Source organism: Gasterosteus aculeatus, chromosome 3, assembly GCF_964276395.1.
Source record: "Gasterosteus aculeatus chromosome 3, fGasAcu3.hap1.1, whole genome shotgun sequence".
In the NCBI taxonomy this organism is placed as follows: domain Eukaryota; kingdom Metazoa; phylum Chordata; class Actinopteri; order Perciformes; family Gasterosteidae; genus Gasterosteus; species Gasterosteus aculeatus.
The window spans coordinates 15,729,742-15,744,762 of record NC_135690.1 but is presented as its reverse complement, the minus strand read 5'-3'; the positions used below and the strand labels follow the sequence as shown (position 1 = coordinate 15,744,762).

The following is a 15,021-nucleotide window of genomic DNA, read 5'->3' as shown; positions in this document are numbered from 1 at the left end:
TCAAGGCCCTTTTTCTTTTCTTTCTCCAATTCCATAAGAAACTATCTGGCTATTAACTATTGAGAGGCCGGTCCGCCGAGCAGACTGTTGCCATAGAAACCGGCAATAAAGGAGTCTGGGAGAGGGAGTGCTGTGGGGGTGTGGGGGGGGCAAACGATGTTGCGCTCAAGGTCATGTTTGCGCTGACCCCCGCGGCCTTGTTACAATATATATGACCCATTTATGTCTCCATCCACTGTGGCGGCTGACCTTGGTGTTTACGAGGCCGCCGTAGCGGAAAAGGCCATCATACAACCGCCCTGATTCATGTGACACGACGGCTAAACAACGGGGCCGTTAGCCCCCCCCACCCCTCCCCCCCCCTTCGACACCTGACGCCTCGCTAGCTCGTAGCAGTCGCTGTATATCTGCTCGCTAAGAAATATTAGCCCTGAGCTCAAGGCGTCGTTTTGACAGGTAGATTTAGTTACCTGCTGGGATCGATGCGGGCTCCTGTGCCGGTTATGAGGCGCCGCGCCTCCTCGGATGTCGCTGACATTTTCCAAAATGACGTTATGGATTTTTGGGAGCTCAAGCGCCGTCGCGAAAGATTTTCATATCAAATGGGTATGAAATGAATAGAAAACGGCATAAATCATCGGCCAGTGTTTATCCGCGATCCAATCTTTTTTTTGGCGCCTCAGTCACAGCAGGGGGGGGGGGGGGGGGTTCCTCCTTTTTTTTGTGCAAACCACTTCCTGTGACCTGCGGTGAGTTCGGCAGTGCGCCGAGGAAGCAGGAGATGAAAAAGGCCAGCGGTGGCAGATGTTCAGACAGCGGTAAACATCAGCGCTGCCTTTTGTTGCGGCTTCAGCTCCGGCTTCCTCGCGCGCCTGTGGAGGTTTCCGTGGGATGCCGGTTAGCTCAGCCTCGGGCCCGGTGACAGCTCGTCAACATGACTGACAAGCGCGTGAGAAGTGTGGGACGAGCGGTGGGCTCCTCGTGTGCAGCGGGAGAGAAGAAGTCAGAGCGAGAGACATTTCACACTGCTGGGGAGGAGAGACTTTGGTTATTTTTGACTTAATTAAAAGATCAACCTTTGCGCCTGGGAGGAGTAGGCGTCAGTAAGCAAATATATATATTCTCTTACTCATTAAAAAATGTTCTTCAGGTCTTTTTTTGTTGCATCTCAATGTTCTGTGCTGCTGATGTAGAAAGTTATAGAGAGTTCTTTTGATGAAATGAATTTCAGAAAAAAAGGGTTGTCTGCAGAGTTTAGGATTTTGTCTGTGAATCTCAAGCTAAAAACCATAACGCCCAAAATGTATCGTTGGATTTAAATATGGTCTACTTCTGTGACTTCAATTTGATGCTTTAGAAGGTCTTTTAAGGTCTCTTTAAGGTGATTTTTAAGCTTTCTTTTCTTGATTCTTAATCCAATGAACAATGTCTGTTCCGTTGCACCTCACAGTTGAAGATATTTTTAGAAGAATAATATCCAAACACGACTAGTTGTCTTTCTGGTGCTGTGCACTGTTTTTGCACAAACTCTTGAGACCGCCACCTGTCAATCAAGCGGTGTGGGCGGTGCTGTGACATCCGCACAGTCTCTGTCTGAATGAGATGCACCGCGAGGAGCATCGATGTCGTCGGAGGCTCCTGCGAGAGGAGCGCAGTCTGTCTCTGGCATCCAAGCTAGTACCGGATGACTCACATCTATTCTATAGCGGCATAAATGACGTCCCTGCATCCACCAGCAGCCCGACCTCGTTGACACTTTATCGAGAGTGGAACTCAGTTAAACACTTTGGTGCATCGCAGCTGAAGGGCGTCGTTTGGTCCGATGCTCAATGGAAACGTCTGTACAACATGTCACTGTTATTGTGCTTCTATTGCATTTACAGACAGGATAGTCAATAGCCCACCTCACATAGTTATATAGATGTGGTTTGGTTTGTGGTATTTCAACCGTTAAAAGAATATGCCATGGGACTGCTCATCAATTATTATTGACACAGATGACTTGTTTGGGGGTGAAGATAGAAGATAGAAGGTTAATTTGTATGATGTTATGTAAGCATAATATTGTTCCCCACAAGCCTTTGTGTACTGGCCCGAGAGGTCACAGCTGTCTTTAGATACGTTAAAATTTAGTTGGCAGAATTGGCAGATGAAACTCGTGCACAGATTTAACATTTACATTTAGATTTAACATTTAGATTTACATTTAACATTTATATTTACATTTAACATTTATATTTACATTTAACATTCATATTTACATTTAGATTTAACATTTAGATTTACATTTAACATTTACATGTATATTTAACATTTAGATTTACATTTAACATTTACATTTACATTAAATATTTGTATTATTTAACAACTTTGTGTTACTGCAAAATATTATCCTTGGAAAAGTTATTGCATGAATTTACATAAATTTCTCTCTAAATGTTGGAAAAAGTGACATATGAATATTGTCGTGCTTTTTTGTTCATATGATAATGCTAAATGTAGCAAAACTGCGCAGGATTTTAGAAGTAGCCACTCGCAGATCTTCCCTGTTGACTAAAGTCACTCGTACATGTAAACAGAAAGAAATGAAAAGATTGCAAACGCCTCTCGGAATGTTGCGCTGAAGTATTCTTCATTCGACGTTCCCCTGACGGCTTTTAAAAGCTCTTTCCTCAGTAGCTTGACGCATTCGCTCTTCTTCTCACAAACACACCTCCTTCCACTCGCTTCCCTTTCCACACTCCACGTGTGTTATTTAGCTTTATTTCCAAAAGGATCCAGTTTTCCCCTTAACATCTCAATCGTATTAAAAGTAAAGTAAAGTAGTAAGTATTCCACACCCCTTGACCCCCCCCCCCCCACCCCCCACAACACCTTACTTTCCCAGCATCCCCCCTGAGGTTGCAGCGAAGCATCGGTCCCAGCTGCACGGGAGCCTGTGTGCATCTCGCCGTTGCCATGGCTACCTCATGAGCCACGGGCGCCTCTGGGTGCCGAGCATGAGAATATATGTTGTGTTTACTCAGGAAGAGAGAGCGAGAGAGAGAGAGAGAGAGAGAGAGAGAGCATTGTGGTGATTAAAAGAAGAAGCTGAAAACACACACTCATAAACACACGGGACAGGCCGCGCCGAAAATGACAACGCTTCATTTGGAAATTCAAAAGCTGGATTCACAGCCGAGAGATGTCGAGCCCGGGTGTCATTTTGTATGAATAATTCCTTTTATTTGATTATGCACTTTCAAAAGTTTGGCTCTTTTGATCAAACCGGCGTGTCAGGCTGCTCACAGGTGCGTCTGCGTCCTCAGCCGGCGCCGTATTTCTGGGGGACGCCGTATTTGAAGTGTTGTGTTCCAAAACGCTTTAAATTCCCTTTGGGGGAAACAAACATAAAAGTTATCGTTCAGTATTTCTGAAACACAGAGGATATGTTCTTTTTGAAGGAGATAACAGCCGGGGTCACGGGGCCTCTTTGAAGGTTGGCTTTCATGTGCTTCTCGTCTTTGCATGTTGTTATCTCATCGCCGTGTTCTGCCATCGGGCCACTAACATCAGATAAAATGACCCGATGACATGACCCTGCGCTCATTACGGTTGTGACTAATTAATGCCGTAATAATACCTCATTCGGCTATGCGTCTAAACCATGTTTGTTTTGTGAATTTTTGCTTTATAAGATCAATAAACCAAAATCTTAGACACTAATTAGCTAAAATCAATCGCCTGTGTGAGTGAGAGAGTCAGTCAGCCTTCAGAAGTTCTAAACGAAAGACACATTTCAGACATGGAAGTAAAAGATCGTATCTTCATTGAGTATTCTCATCAGGTGTTTAAACGATCAGACCTGCAGGAGAATGGACGTCAGAGCCGTTTTCACATTGACACAAAGGGAAGAAAATCAACCCGCTGCAGTTATCAGTCAATGAACTTGTTGATGATAAGCTACTTAGCAATCAGGGCCTCTTAATAAGTATTTATTGGAAGCTAATGGGCTTCAGGCTCATGACCGTGCAACCATTAGCAGGTAATTTCTAATTAATTAGCTTTTCATACTCACACAATTAGAGAAATATGAGGCCATTAAGGAATAACCGATCGGTCATTAGTGTCAAGTATGCAAATAAATGTTTACTCATTAGGGGGAAATCCATCGAAGGAAAATGACGGGGTATCGTCTGGAGTTTCTGTCCAACTTGGCAGCTTGAATAAAAGATTTGATTGCCGTCAAGACCCCGACAGAAAGAAAATAAACAAACATAGATCAAATCCAGGATTCCATTTTTCTGCTCTTTTGCATCCTGAATCAAAAGTGGATTTTCCAAAAGGCGATTCATTCATCTTCTAAGATAATTCTCGACTGACTTTAATCTGTTTTTAATCTTCTTGTATTTCAGTGTTTTCGGGTGCGTCTCGTTTTGTGCCCTTCCAGCCTTCTGATATCTCATTTTACAGCGCGGCTCTTCTTCAGCAGCTCCGTGCCGGCTCTCTGCGTTACATTTAACAAAAGCCCGAGTGGCAAAGACTCTTTCGTTCGGCACTAACGGAGACAGACTGTTGAGCGCAGCGGGGAAAGAGTGAAAGCGCAGTAAAAGTGTGACGAGAAGGCGACAGAAGGAGAAGTTCTTGTGTCAGTGAACTACTTTGATGCTGTTTTTAGGCTGTGTAGCTGCGCGCATACTGTACGCCTGCGTTAAACCATGAAGAAACCATGTTACAGCACTGTTATTCCATACCCAGGTGCAGGGCTTCTCATTGGAAGACACACATTTGTTTCTTGTACTTTAACGTGTCAGCTGTAGTTCAAGTTGAGCAGTAACAATGTTGCCTCCAAGTGAAGGTCGGTGAATTGTTCCGTCAAATAAATGACAGTGAGAGTTTTGGTCTCAAGGCAAAGCTCAGCATAGAAACGGTTTTACAACCGCAATTCATGTTTACACAGATGAAAGGCAGAAGGACTTTGTCTGTGTGTGTGTGTGTGTGTGTGTGTGTGTGTGTGTGTGTGTGTGTGTGTGTGTGTGTGTGTGTGTGTGTGTGTGTGTGTGTGTGTGTGTGAGAGTGTGGCTGCGATGGATGCAGATGGGTGTTTGATCCACTCAACCAGGATTAATTCATGGTTACCATGGTCTTCATTGTCGTCATGGTCTTCATGTTCTTCATGGTATTAATAGTCATTATGGTCTTCATTCTCTTCATGGTTGTCATGGTTATCATGGTCATCATGGTCTTCATGGTTTTTATGGTCTTCATTCTCATCATGGTCTTCATTGTCAGCACGGTCTTAATGGTCATCATGGTCTCCATTCTCATCACGGTCTTCATTGTCTTCATGGTCTCCATGCTCTTCATGGTTGTCATGGTTATCATGGTCATCATGGTCTTCATGTTTTTTATGGTCTTGATTCTCATCACGGTCTTCATTGTCTTCATGGTCTCCATGCTCTTCATGGTTATCATGGTCATCATGTTCTTCATGGTTTTTATGGTCTTCATTCTCATCACGGTCTTCATGGTCTTCATGGTCTCCATGCTCTTCATGGTTGTCATGGTTATCATGATCATCATGGTCTTCATGTTTTTTATGGTCTTGATTCTCATCACGGTCTTCATTGTCTTCATGGTCTCCATGCTCTTCATGGTTATCATGGTCATCATGTTCTTCGTGGTTTTTATGGTCTTCATTCTCATCACGGTCTTCATGGTCTTCATGGTCTCCATGCTCTTCATGACAGTAGTGTGATCAGACAGACTCGGGCAGGATGACAAAGTGATGAGAGTCAAATACTGAGCTCTGATAGAAGTGATTGGCGGGAGGAGTCTGCTCCGACAGCAACGCGACACACCTTCAGCAGGTGGAGCCTCGATGCAGGCGGAGCTCCGCCCTTCAAATCAAACATTTTCCCTCCTGTTTTCCCTCTTTTCTTGGAGAAAACAAGAAGGAGGAATAAAGATTCTCTTGTACCACTGATGCAAATAAAAACCAAATAGACGTGTTCTTTCATCAAAGCAATATGTAAATGGCGTGACTCTCGGGTGGGGTTCCTCGAGGACCTGCTACAGTAGCGCGTCTGAGTCGCTGTTTATTTATTTCTTTGTTTCATCACCGTTCTCCTCGCAGAGGCCCAGTCGAGGCAAACGAAACAAACGCCCCTCAGTTCTGTCGTGGAAAAGAAGCGGGTGAAGAAATTTATGCCTTTAATTAAGAAAGTTGGCTGTCCTCGGAGGCAAGTTGCTCCATTCAAGTCACCCCGGGAGCAAGTTGTGCTTTGTGTGTGTCTGCGTCTGTGTGTGTGTGTGTGTTTGTGCGCTGATGTGTTCGAGTGTATTCATTTGTGGTCTTGGGGGATTTTTTTTTTTCAGGAAGAAGAAAAAATGTTGTAAACCGCCTTGGAAATGTTGCTTCTCGTGAGTGACGATCGCAATCCAGCGAAATAAAGTGAGAGCCAAACTCGAAAGGAGAAACGTGGGGAAAAAATGGAAAGGAAGAAGGACGATAAGAGAGAGACGCATGCAAAATACTGACATTGGTAGAGAGGAGGGACAAAGACAGGACTTAATGGGAGGGACACAGATACACATTCAAAAAGAAACCTGCAGATACAAGTACATTTACTTTGAGATGGTAGAGCTGATTATATTAGGAATCTTAAATAATGACATAAATGGTTGCTATAGTCCTATTAAATTGTGTTATATATTTTATATATAATATGGAGGCGTAATGATTCACCCTTTAATAAGTTGAAGTGATTAATGTGTTAATCAGCTGCAGCTCTAAAAAGTGATCAAATAAGTGTAGAAAACCTCACAAGCTGAGAAATACACAAACAAATAACCTAAAAACAAAGATTTTAATTATTTAATAACTGCACCAGAATACAAGACTGTGCCTTTCATCATTGATAATATGTTGTGTGTTGTATCTGACGTCGGCGCACAAGGTGAAGGCTCCTGTAAAGTAAGAAGGAATCTTCAAATTTAAAGAGCTGTTTGAACTGAAGCGACGCAGGAAAATGTCGTGTTATTATCTTTTATGGATGTGCTTTATTGAGTTATTTAATCATGAACGTTTCATCTACTGCCACAACTTGTGTTAATGCTCCAAACCCACACACAGAGAACCTCTTATAAGATCAACAGCATTGTGCCATTACATTTTGTTTTGTATTTATACATTTTATGCAGCCGATTTATCTCTGCATGTGACATCTTGAGCGCTTTATGCCTTTTGTTCTTCAAATGAGCGATGCTGTGTGGAGGGAATGTGGAGAGACGATGATCTCATCAAGAGTGATCTCATCCGCGGCGTACTTCCGTGTGTGTGTGTGTGTGTCTGTGTGTGTGTGTGTGTGTGACAGACTGACTGGGTGATTCCTGGGGGGGGGTTGGGGGAGGTTTTGGTGTTAAAGGAGGGGGTTGCCCTCTCTTGTCTCTCCCTCCACAGCTCCCCCCCGTCTCCTCCTACACACACACACACACACACACACACACACACACTGAGCTTTTGTGTTTGACTTTGATCATCAAAAGTCTTCCTTCACTGGGAGCGGCGTAGCGCGCTGCCAGACAACGTGTGCGAGTTGTACAGTAGCACTGGTGCTCACAGCGGGGACGGTGTGTGTGTGTGTGTGTGTGTGTGTGTGGGGGGGGGGTTCATGGTTATTTCCAGCTTGTGGAATTAATAATTGGATCTTTTTGAAAGTGAATGATTAGTGGATTAAACACAATGCAGTGGACAGAGAAAGAGAATTCTAATTTTTGCTTTTGCACATTACATTTTTAAATCTGAACGTTCGTGCGATAAATACGCTGTAAAAATGGATGGATGGATAAAAAAGAGATGTTGTTTCATTAAAGAGTATCTGCTGGTACCATTAGAGAGAATGGGAGGCATGGGGGGGGGGGGCACGCACTGGGCCCACTGCCGCTGTCAGATTAGAGGCCCTCTCAAGGGAAACACTTTGTTGGAGGGACGGACACAAAACACAATTCCTCATGTTGCCTTTGAGAGACACACCAGACGACAAACACAAGTGGCTCACAGCCGACACGTCGACGGGTTAGAGCATTAACGATGAGCAGAATCCTCCGATGTGGAGGTGAATGACGAGGGGGGGTGAGGGGGGTCGTCTCGTGACAAATGAGCTGTGCGTTTCACAGCCTCTTGCATTACAGTAATGAAGCATGCTGAGGAAAAACGGCGGCGGGACGGTAAATTCGTTTTAAGAGCAAATGATTTGATCGTTTTATTATCGGCCCATAATTTAACGATGGAAATCTACAGCACCTGAGGGAGAGGCGTGTGTGTGTGTCTGTGTCTGTGTCTGTGTGTGTGTGTGTGTGTGTGTGTGTGTGTGTGTGTGTGTGTGTGTGTGTGTGTTGCAGGAGGAGCAAATTCAAAAGAAGGTTTCATGGAGGAAAAGCCATAATTCCATGATTTTATTGATTGAACCCAGCATAAAGAGCGGCGATGAGATTTAATTTGATTTAATGTTTCTGTAGACACAGAAACCAGGGAACCAAACTTCATAGAGATTGTTTCAAGTCATCAAACAATTATGATTTTATTGTTCTTACACAACGTAATGAGACTTGCAATCCACGCTCAGTCGATTTTGTGCAAACAACAAGGAAATACACAAAAGTAATCTATTTTATGTTTCAGCTGCGGGTCTTTGTTTATGAGCTCATTTTGTCGTGACAACAGAGGCTCCTTTCTTCTCCTTTCTTCTTCTCTCCATCAGCGCAGGACGATGCGGTCCAGAAATCAAGGACGTTTGCTCAGAACCCTTCTTCAGGCGTTTGTGTGAAGAGCCGAAGTCGAATCAAATCAACACGGAAACACGAGACTCTTCAAACCAGGCTCAGCGTCAAGCTTTCATCACTGCTCTCCAGTGTGCGCGCTCAGATGATCAATAGACGTGATTAGGAGTCTGATTAGCGTTTGTCCTACACGATCAAGGCTTCAGCCTCATCTGGTTTTGGACTGCACGCAACACAAAAACGACTTTTTTTCGGTCTCTGCTGAGAGAAGGCTGTACTATACGAGTGATGGACACCTTTAATAAACAGCAGCGGTAAATGTCGGTTGCCTTGGTAACCGATACAACTGATGAGGACTGTTGGAAGAGGGACGACCCGTCGTCGAGACCAACCGAGAGATTAATTACGGTTTTGTAACAGTTAATTGACTGTATGCTGCTGATTGCGAGACCGGTTTTAATCTGTATTTCGAAGGGTTTCAGTTCTAATACAAGCTTGTTCTCATTAGTGGTCCGAGAATTTGTCCTAAAATACAGAAATCAGTAAAAATTTGTGCTCTTTGATGAGTTTTTTGAATTGTTTTCCCTCTAGGAGAGACGCAAAGTGGCTTAAAGACACTACAAAACCGGATCGTACAGCCTTGTTGTGTACGGTTAAGCTCATATGATCACGAGCGTAATCACATGCTTAAACTGCTGGTTTTAAAGCCCCACATTAACCTTTTCATCTGCTTTTCGTTCATGCACCAAAAATGCGGTTTCTATAATTAATTCCAACTAAGGAAAATACAGCTCATTGAGTTGAATGTGACCACTACAGTTAAAGGGAAATATGTCTCCACCCCCGGCGTCCATCCCACTAACAGATTACCCCAAAAGTGCTTGTCACTGACTCGTTGTCAATATATTTGATTGATGCCTCCTGCAGTGTTTCTAGCTGAGAAAAACTGCAGAGTAAAAGCAAACGACGAGCCCGAAGGGAAGAACCGGCGCCGCTGTCGGGGTCGGGTTGTTCTGGACTCTTTCACCTCTCTTATCTCCTGCCATAAGTAGTCTCTCTCTCCCTGTGTTTAAAACGTCTTCCCAACCTCCCTCCCCTCTACCCCCCACCCCTCTCCCCCCAACTGTTAACAGGACAAGGTCATTTCGTGTAATCTTTCTGGGTCCGTGCGGGAAAATGCCCCCGAGAGTCCAATTCAGAGAAAAACGCCCTCAGGAATCAAACAATGTACATTTGCATTACGCTTTACATGTGAATTTCCAGTTAATGCACGAGATGTTTTATTCAGGCGCTGGTGTGCATGAGGCGGTTGCAGATGTATGAGGTGGGGGGGGCATCATGTGTACACACATCTAGTATTATCAACTTGTGACTGCAGAGACTCGTGTCACTTCTCATCCTCACACTGGCCTCTTTACACCCACGAGACTCCAGCCTCTGTGTGTGTGTGTGAGATTAGAATGAAGTCCACGCACACCTGACTTCCCTGCAGCTGAGCGTTGTATAATATGATGGTTCCCTGTGTTAAGTAATGCAGCTATTACACCAGTCCACCAGGGACATGCAGGACATTCGTTCTCTCATTTATACCCTTGATGAACATTTGTCACCAGGCCGTAACAAGATGATGTTAAGGAAAGGAACATTTCCGTGAAAAGTCAAATATCAGGATGTGCATTGAATCAGTGTGAATGGATGTTTAAGAAAACTCAACTGTTAAAGCAGGAAGTCAGTTTACATTCCTTATTCCTTTTACTGTTTGCACTCATTTCTTTATTCCAAAGCTTTCTTGGTTTTGGAATAAAACCATTTATAAGACAGTGTCAAATTTTTTAGGTGTGCAACAACCATTCATAGTGCTGTACACAGCACAGTGCTGCTGTCTGTCAATTGTATTTAACCGGGAAGCTTAAGTCACCTGTTGCATATATTAACTGGGGGGGGGCAGCTAACGGGTCGGACTAATTGGTTTGTGGATGAGACAGCGATCAAACGAAGCCTTCACACCTCCATCACACTCAATGAACGCTCGGCGGGCTTTGAAGTCCTGCACCACTACACGTGTGTTTGCGCCGCCGTCTCTGTTTGTGTGTCATTTCTGCCGTGTTTGCTCGTGTTATTTTTGAGGCAATTATTTTGTTTTTTGGGGCCGCGTCAGTCAATCCGGCATTATCTCCTCTGACACAAAGCGCGTTGAGATAAGTCGTCCAATGGCACAGAGACAACCAGACACACTTAACATTCCTCCCTGTGTGTGTGTGTGTGTGCGTGTGTGTTTTCTCAGTTTCTTCTTCTTTTTAGGCGATATGATGCCTCTCGGGTATTGAATTCAATTATCTACAAAATTACAGAGGAAAACAAAATTGACATTGTGTGGATTTCATGGAAAAGTAATTATTTGTTTCTCTCGGGAGTTTAGACAAAGAAGCTGAGCCGTTACCGCCGCCTGGAGAGACGGGAAGGAGATGTCGGCAAAATGGGGCTCGCACATGTTGTTTGCGGTGGATCACCCAGTTTGTGCCCGTCATGCGATCATTGTTTTACTACATTCCACCGACTATTACATTCCTTTGGCTGCAACAGTCAAAAAAAGGATATGTTATATTCCTCAAGGCCGGCGCGTGCTTCTGCGTTTGCGTCTGCGTCGTTGCGTCGACGCACTCGTTTCACTTCGTGGTTCTGCGTGTGTTGCAGAGCGATTCACCGCCAGAACAACAGGCGGAGTGACGTGTTTTTGTTGAAGACGACCCAGAGAGTCACGTCTATTTATTTATTTGTTTATTTATTTTTCATAGACTTTATTGCCCCGTGCATCGCCACTGCTGCTTTTCATCGCGGACACATTTGTCCCGTATTTTCCTCCACAACTTTGTGCGCCTCTCGACCGGCAAACCGGCGTTTGCGGCGATCTCCCTCCGTGAATCCAACCCGCTTCTACAACCCGCCAATGACGGCTTGTGTAACCGGTCATATTTACGCATTTCTTCCGACAAAAGTTCTTCAATCTGATCCGTTCTCTCGTAAACATTCTTCGTTTTAATAATGTCGGTATCGGGCTATGAAAGCGGAAATGTGAGACTCTGTAAAGGACGCAGTTAGCGGACCAATCGCAGCCTGGTGCGCTGCGGCCTAGAAAAGTGGCTCGACACACGCGAGGACGCAACCAGGTGTGAAAAGCGACGCAAAGGAACACGCAAGGGGGGGCTTGCGTCTGCGTCTGCCCTGAAAACGCAGAAGCATAAACCAGGCTTCAATAACGTTCTCAATGTAGGCCCCCATCTCTTCACGGGGTCCTTGCATGAGCCAGTAGAGGAAGCCAGACGCGGTGCTTCACTTTCCCTCGATGAAGGAGTAGAGTTACAGGTTACAGAAAGCTGGACGCACTCTTTGTGAGAGCAGGAAAGAGGCTTTCTAGTGGCCTGGATTCTGTTTTGACAAAGTGTGAAGTGTGTCTTGCAACTTGAGCGCAAGCACCACTTCACAGGTGTGAGAGGACCAAAGAGGAGGGGGGGGGGCAGATTACCCAGAATACCGCAGCTCATGGAGATGCTCCCATGAGCGGCGCGACGTTGCAGATGTCTCACGGCGTGTTTTCCGTCCGTGAGTTTGTCTCCGCGCGCCACATCTCACACTCGGGTTGACGCCGCGCGCGCGTGCACGTTTTGGGCATTGAGTGTTTCCCGCTGCGGCGCACCGCCATCTGTTTCCCAACTCGCTCCCGGGGTCGACATGTGTTCAAAGTGTCACATGCTGTCGCTCCCGCAGTCACAGCGACTCCCGGCTCTGCAGAGGAACGCAACGTGGAGGCTACGCCAATGATTGGATCAGTTGCTCTGAGATGTCTGGGGAAAAAAAAGGGGGGACACCTGTTTGAATGACTGGCAGTGTGAAAGAATGCAGGTTGTGTTATTTTTGTTGTGTCGTGCATCTGCATTCGGGAGTCCACGTCCATGTTTTGATGCAGCTCTAAAGACACGATGGCGACGCGGTGCTGAGTCGTGCATGTGACTGACGGTCAGGAATCAGGAAACATTTATTGCCATAATGTGTCAGACACACTGGGAATCTGACTTGGCGGCTGGTGCGTGACAGCAGACAGTACGACAATGGACGACAAGACAACGGTGCACGAGGAATAAAACAAAAAATAATGCCGCGAACCTGGAACCATGGGAGCACGCTGCAGAGCGGCACGCTCACGCGCACTAAACGTGCACTAAAAGCCACACGCCCCGTTGTAACTTTGATAATGTAAAGTAAGACTTTCCTAATTAGCAAAGCAGATCTATGGCGACTCATTTTGGCCTGCTGGAGCGCCACCTGTTCACCCAACGATAGCAAGTTTGGCGCAGCATACGTGCCAATAGCATTTAGCATTTCGCCTTGAGCGTGTTTGATCCCCACTTTCAAATGCATTCAAAAACCAAGTCATTTCAGCAAGTCGATGGGTTGGCGTTCCATGCGCGTGCCAAGCAGAGTTCAGCTATTTGCGAGTCGGTTTCCACGGCACACTGAGAGCCATGTGTGGATTGTTGGAGAACCTGCAGTGGAGGCAAGTAGGTTTTATGTGGCGGTGCCCCGCTGAGCCAAATCGCGGCGAGGGGAGCTTTTTCCCAACGATCTAAAGCCGGCCCGACACTAAACTATCCTGTTAAATAAAATACGCCCGGCAATTTTCATCTGTTTTTCTTATTGAGTGCATGATATTATTTAATGGATTCAATTACTTTTTATTGCATGGATATTGAAATTGTAAGTTGATGGGTGTAATTGTTGCCTTTGTGGAAGTCAGACTTTGTGATTCATGCCGACTGCTTCGCTTCCACCGCGCTGCCAAGATGAACAGACTGAGTGAAGAGAAAAGGATTTCTCTCTTTTCATCCAAGCGAGAAAAAAAAAACTGGCATCCATCAGGATGAGCGGAGTGGTTTCCTTTAAACGCCATCACTTCCTAATAAGGCGTTTAGTCAAGTTTAGTTGCCAGCTTATTAGCCGTAAATACACGCAGCTAAAGCTAACCTCCGACGGTAACGCGTTTGTTCAATACGCTCAGTTTAGAGCAACAACTTGTGTCTGTTTCATAGAGGTGTTCTCAATAATTAGGCTACCGTAAATATGAACACAAATTTGCAAATCATTAAGCCACAAACAGCTAACAAGCCATTAAGTCACAGTGCAGTTATTAACTATTAGTGCTTTTAAGTATTTAAAAAGCGCTGTTAAATGATCGTGTGTCATTTGGACATTAGTAACCGTCTATAGAGCATATGTGGAGGCCAACATATCACATCCCGTCCCATCGCACAATGTTAAAGACAGAAACGCACACACGAGTGCAGGTGAGTGTGAGTGTGAGTGTGTGTGTGTGTGTGTGTGTGTGTGCGTGTGTGCGTGCGTGCGTGTTGCCTCCTGGGAATTTCCCTCCCCACTCAGCAGTAATGAGCTGTGCAGGCAACATTTTGCTTATAGGCCCATAAACAAAGTACTTATTAAGATGGAAGTTGCCGTGGGCAACCGAGGCTAATTCACATACATATGCGCGGAGTGGGTGCTTGTGGGGTTTGTTTGTGGGCAAAAGGGGGCGGGGTCTGAATCAATCAGGCTGTACACAGAGAGACCAGGGTGACGGACGGAGACGGCTGGAGAGGATTCGCGGCCAAATTTGGTGGGAAGAGACAGATAGAAAGAGAAAGAACTGAAAAAAGAGACGGACAAACACTGAGACAGAAAGAGAAAGACAGACAGAGGGAGGGATTAAAATAGAGAAGAGGGTGAGTCAGACGAGGAAAGAGACAGAAGGAAAGACTGAGTCACAAAGATAAAGAGAAAAATATTCAGAAGGGGCCAAACAGAGGGACAGAAAAGTAACACAGGGACAGAGAAAGACAGAAAGAGTGAGAGAGAGTGCAATGGTGAGGGGATTTAAAAAGAGGGGAGGGGGCGTTCAAATCTGAGAGAATGGATGTGATTGAGTGACATGTCAGGACAGAGGTGGTGGGAGGGATTTGGAGAATAAGTAAAAATCAGAAAGAAAGACTAAAAGAGACTTTTAAACCAGAGAGACGAAAGAGAGGGACAATGAGACAAGAGACAAGGTGAAAATGAAGGAGAGAAGCACAGAATGCCAATGAGGAAGACACCCTAAATAACAAAGACGTGATGCGTGTGTGTGTGTGTGTGTGTGTGTGTGTGTGTGTGTGTGTGTGTGTGTGTGTGTGTGTGTGTGTGTGTGTGTGTGTGTGTGTGTGTGTGTGTGTGTGT

General features: G+C 45.2%; 1 protein-coding gene across 1 annotated transcript; it reads left to right on the top strand.

The window, feature by feature from the left end:
- The first annotated feature begins 3,985 nt into the window (after window positions 1-3,985).
- On the top strand, window positions 3,986-6,719 carry LOC144405458 (uncharacterized). Its single transcript, XM_078098653.1, has one exon. The coding sequence runs from the start codon at window positions 5,111-5,113 to the stop codon at window positions 5,735-5,737; it is 627 nt and encodes a 208-aa protein (XP_077954779.1). The 5' UTR covers window positions 3,986-5,110; the 3' UTR covers window positions 5,738-6,719.
- The last annotated feature ends 8,302 nt before the right edge of the window (window positions 6,720-15,021 follow it).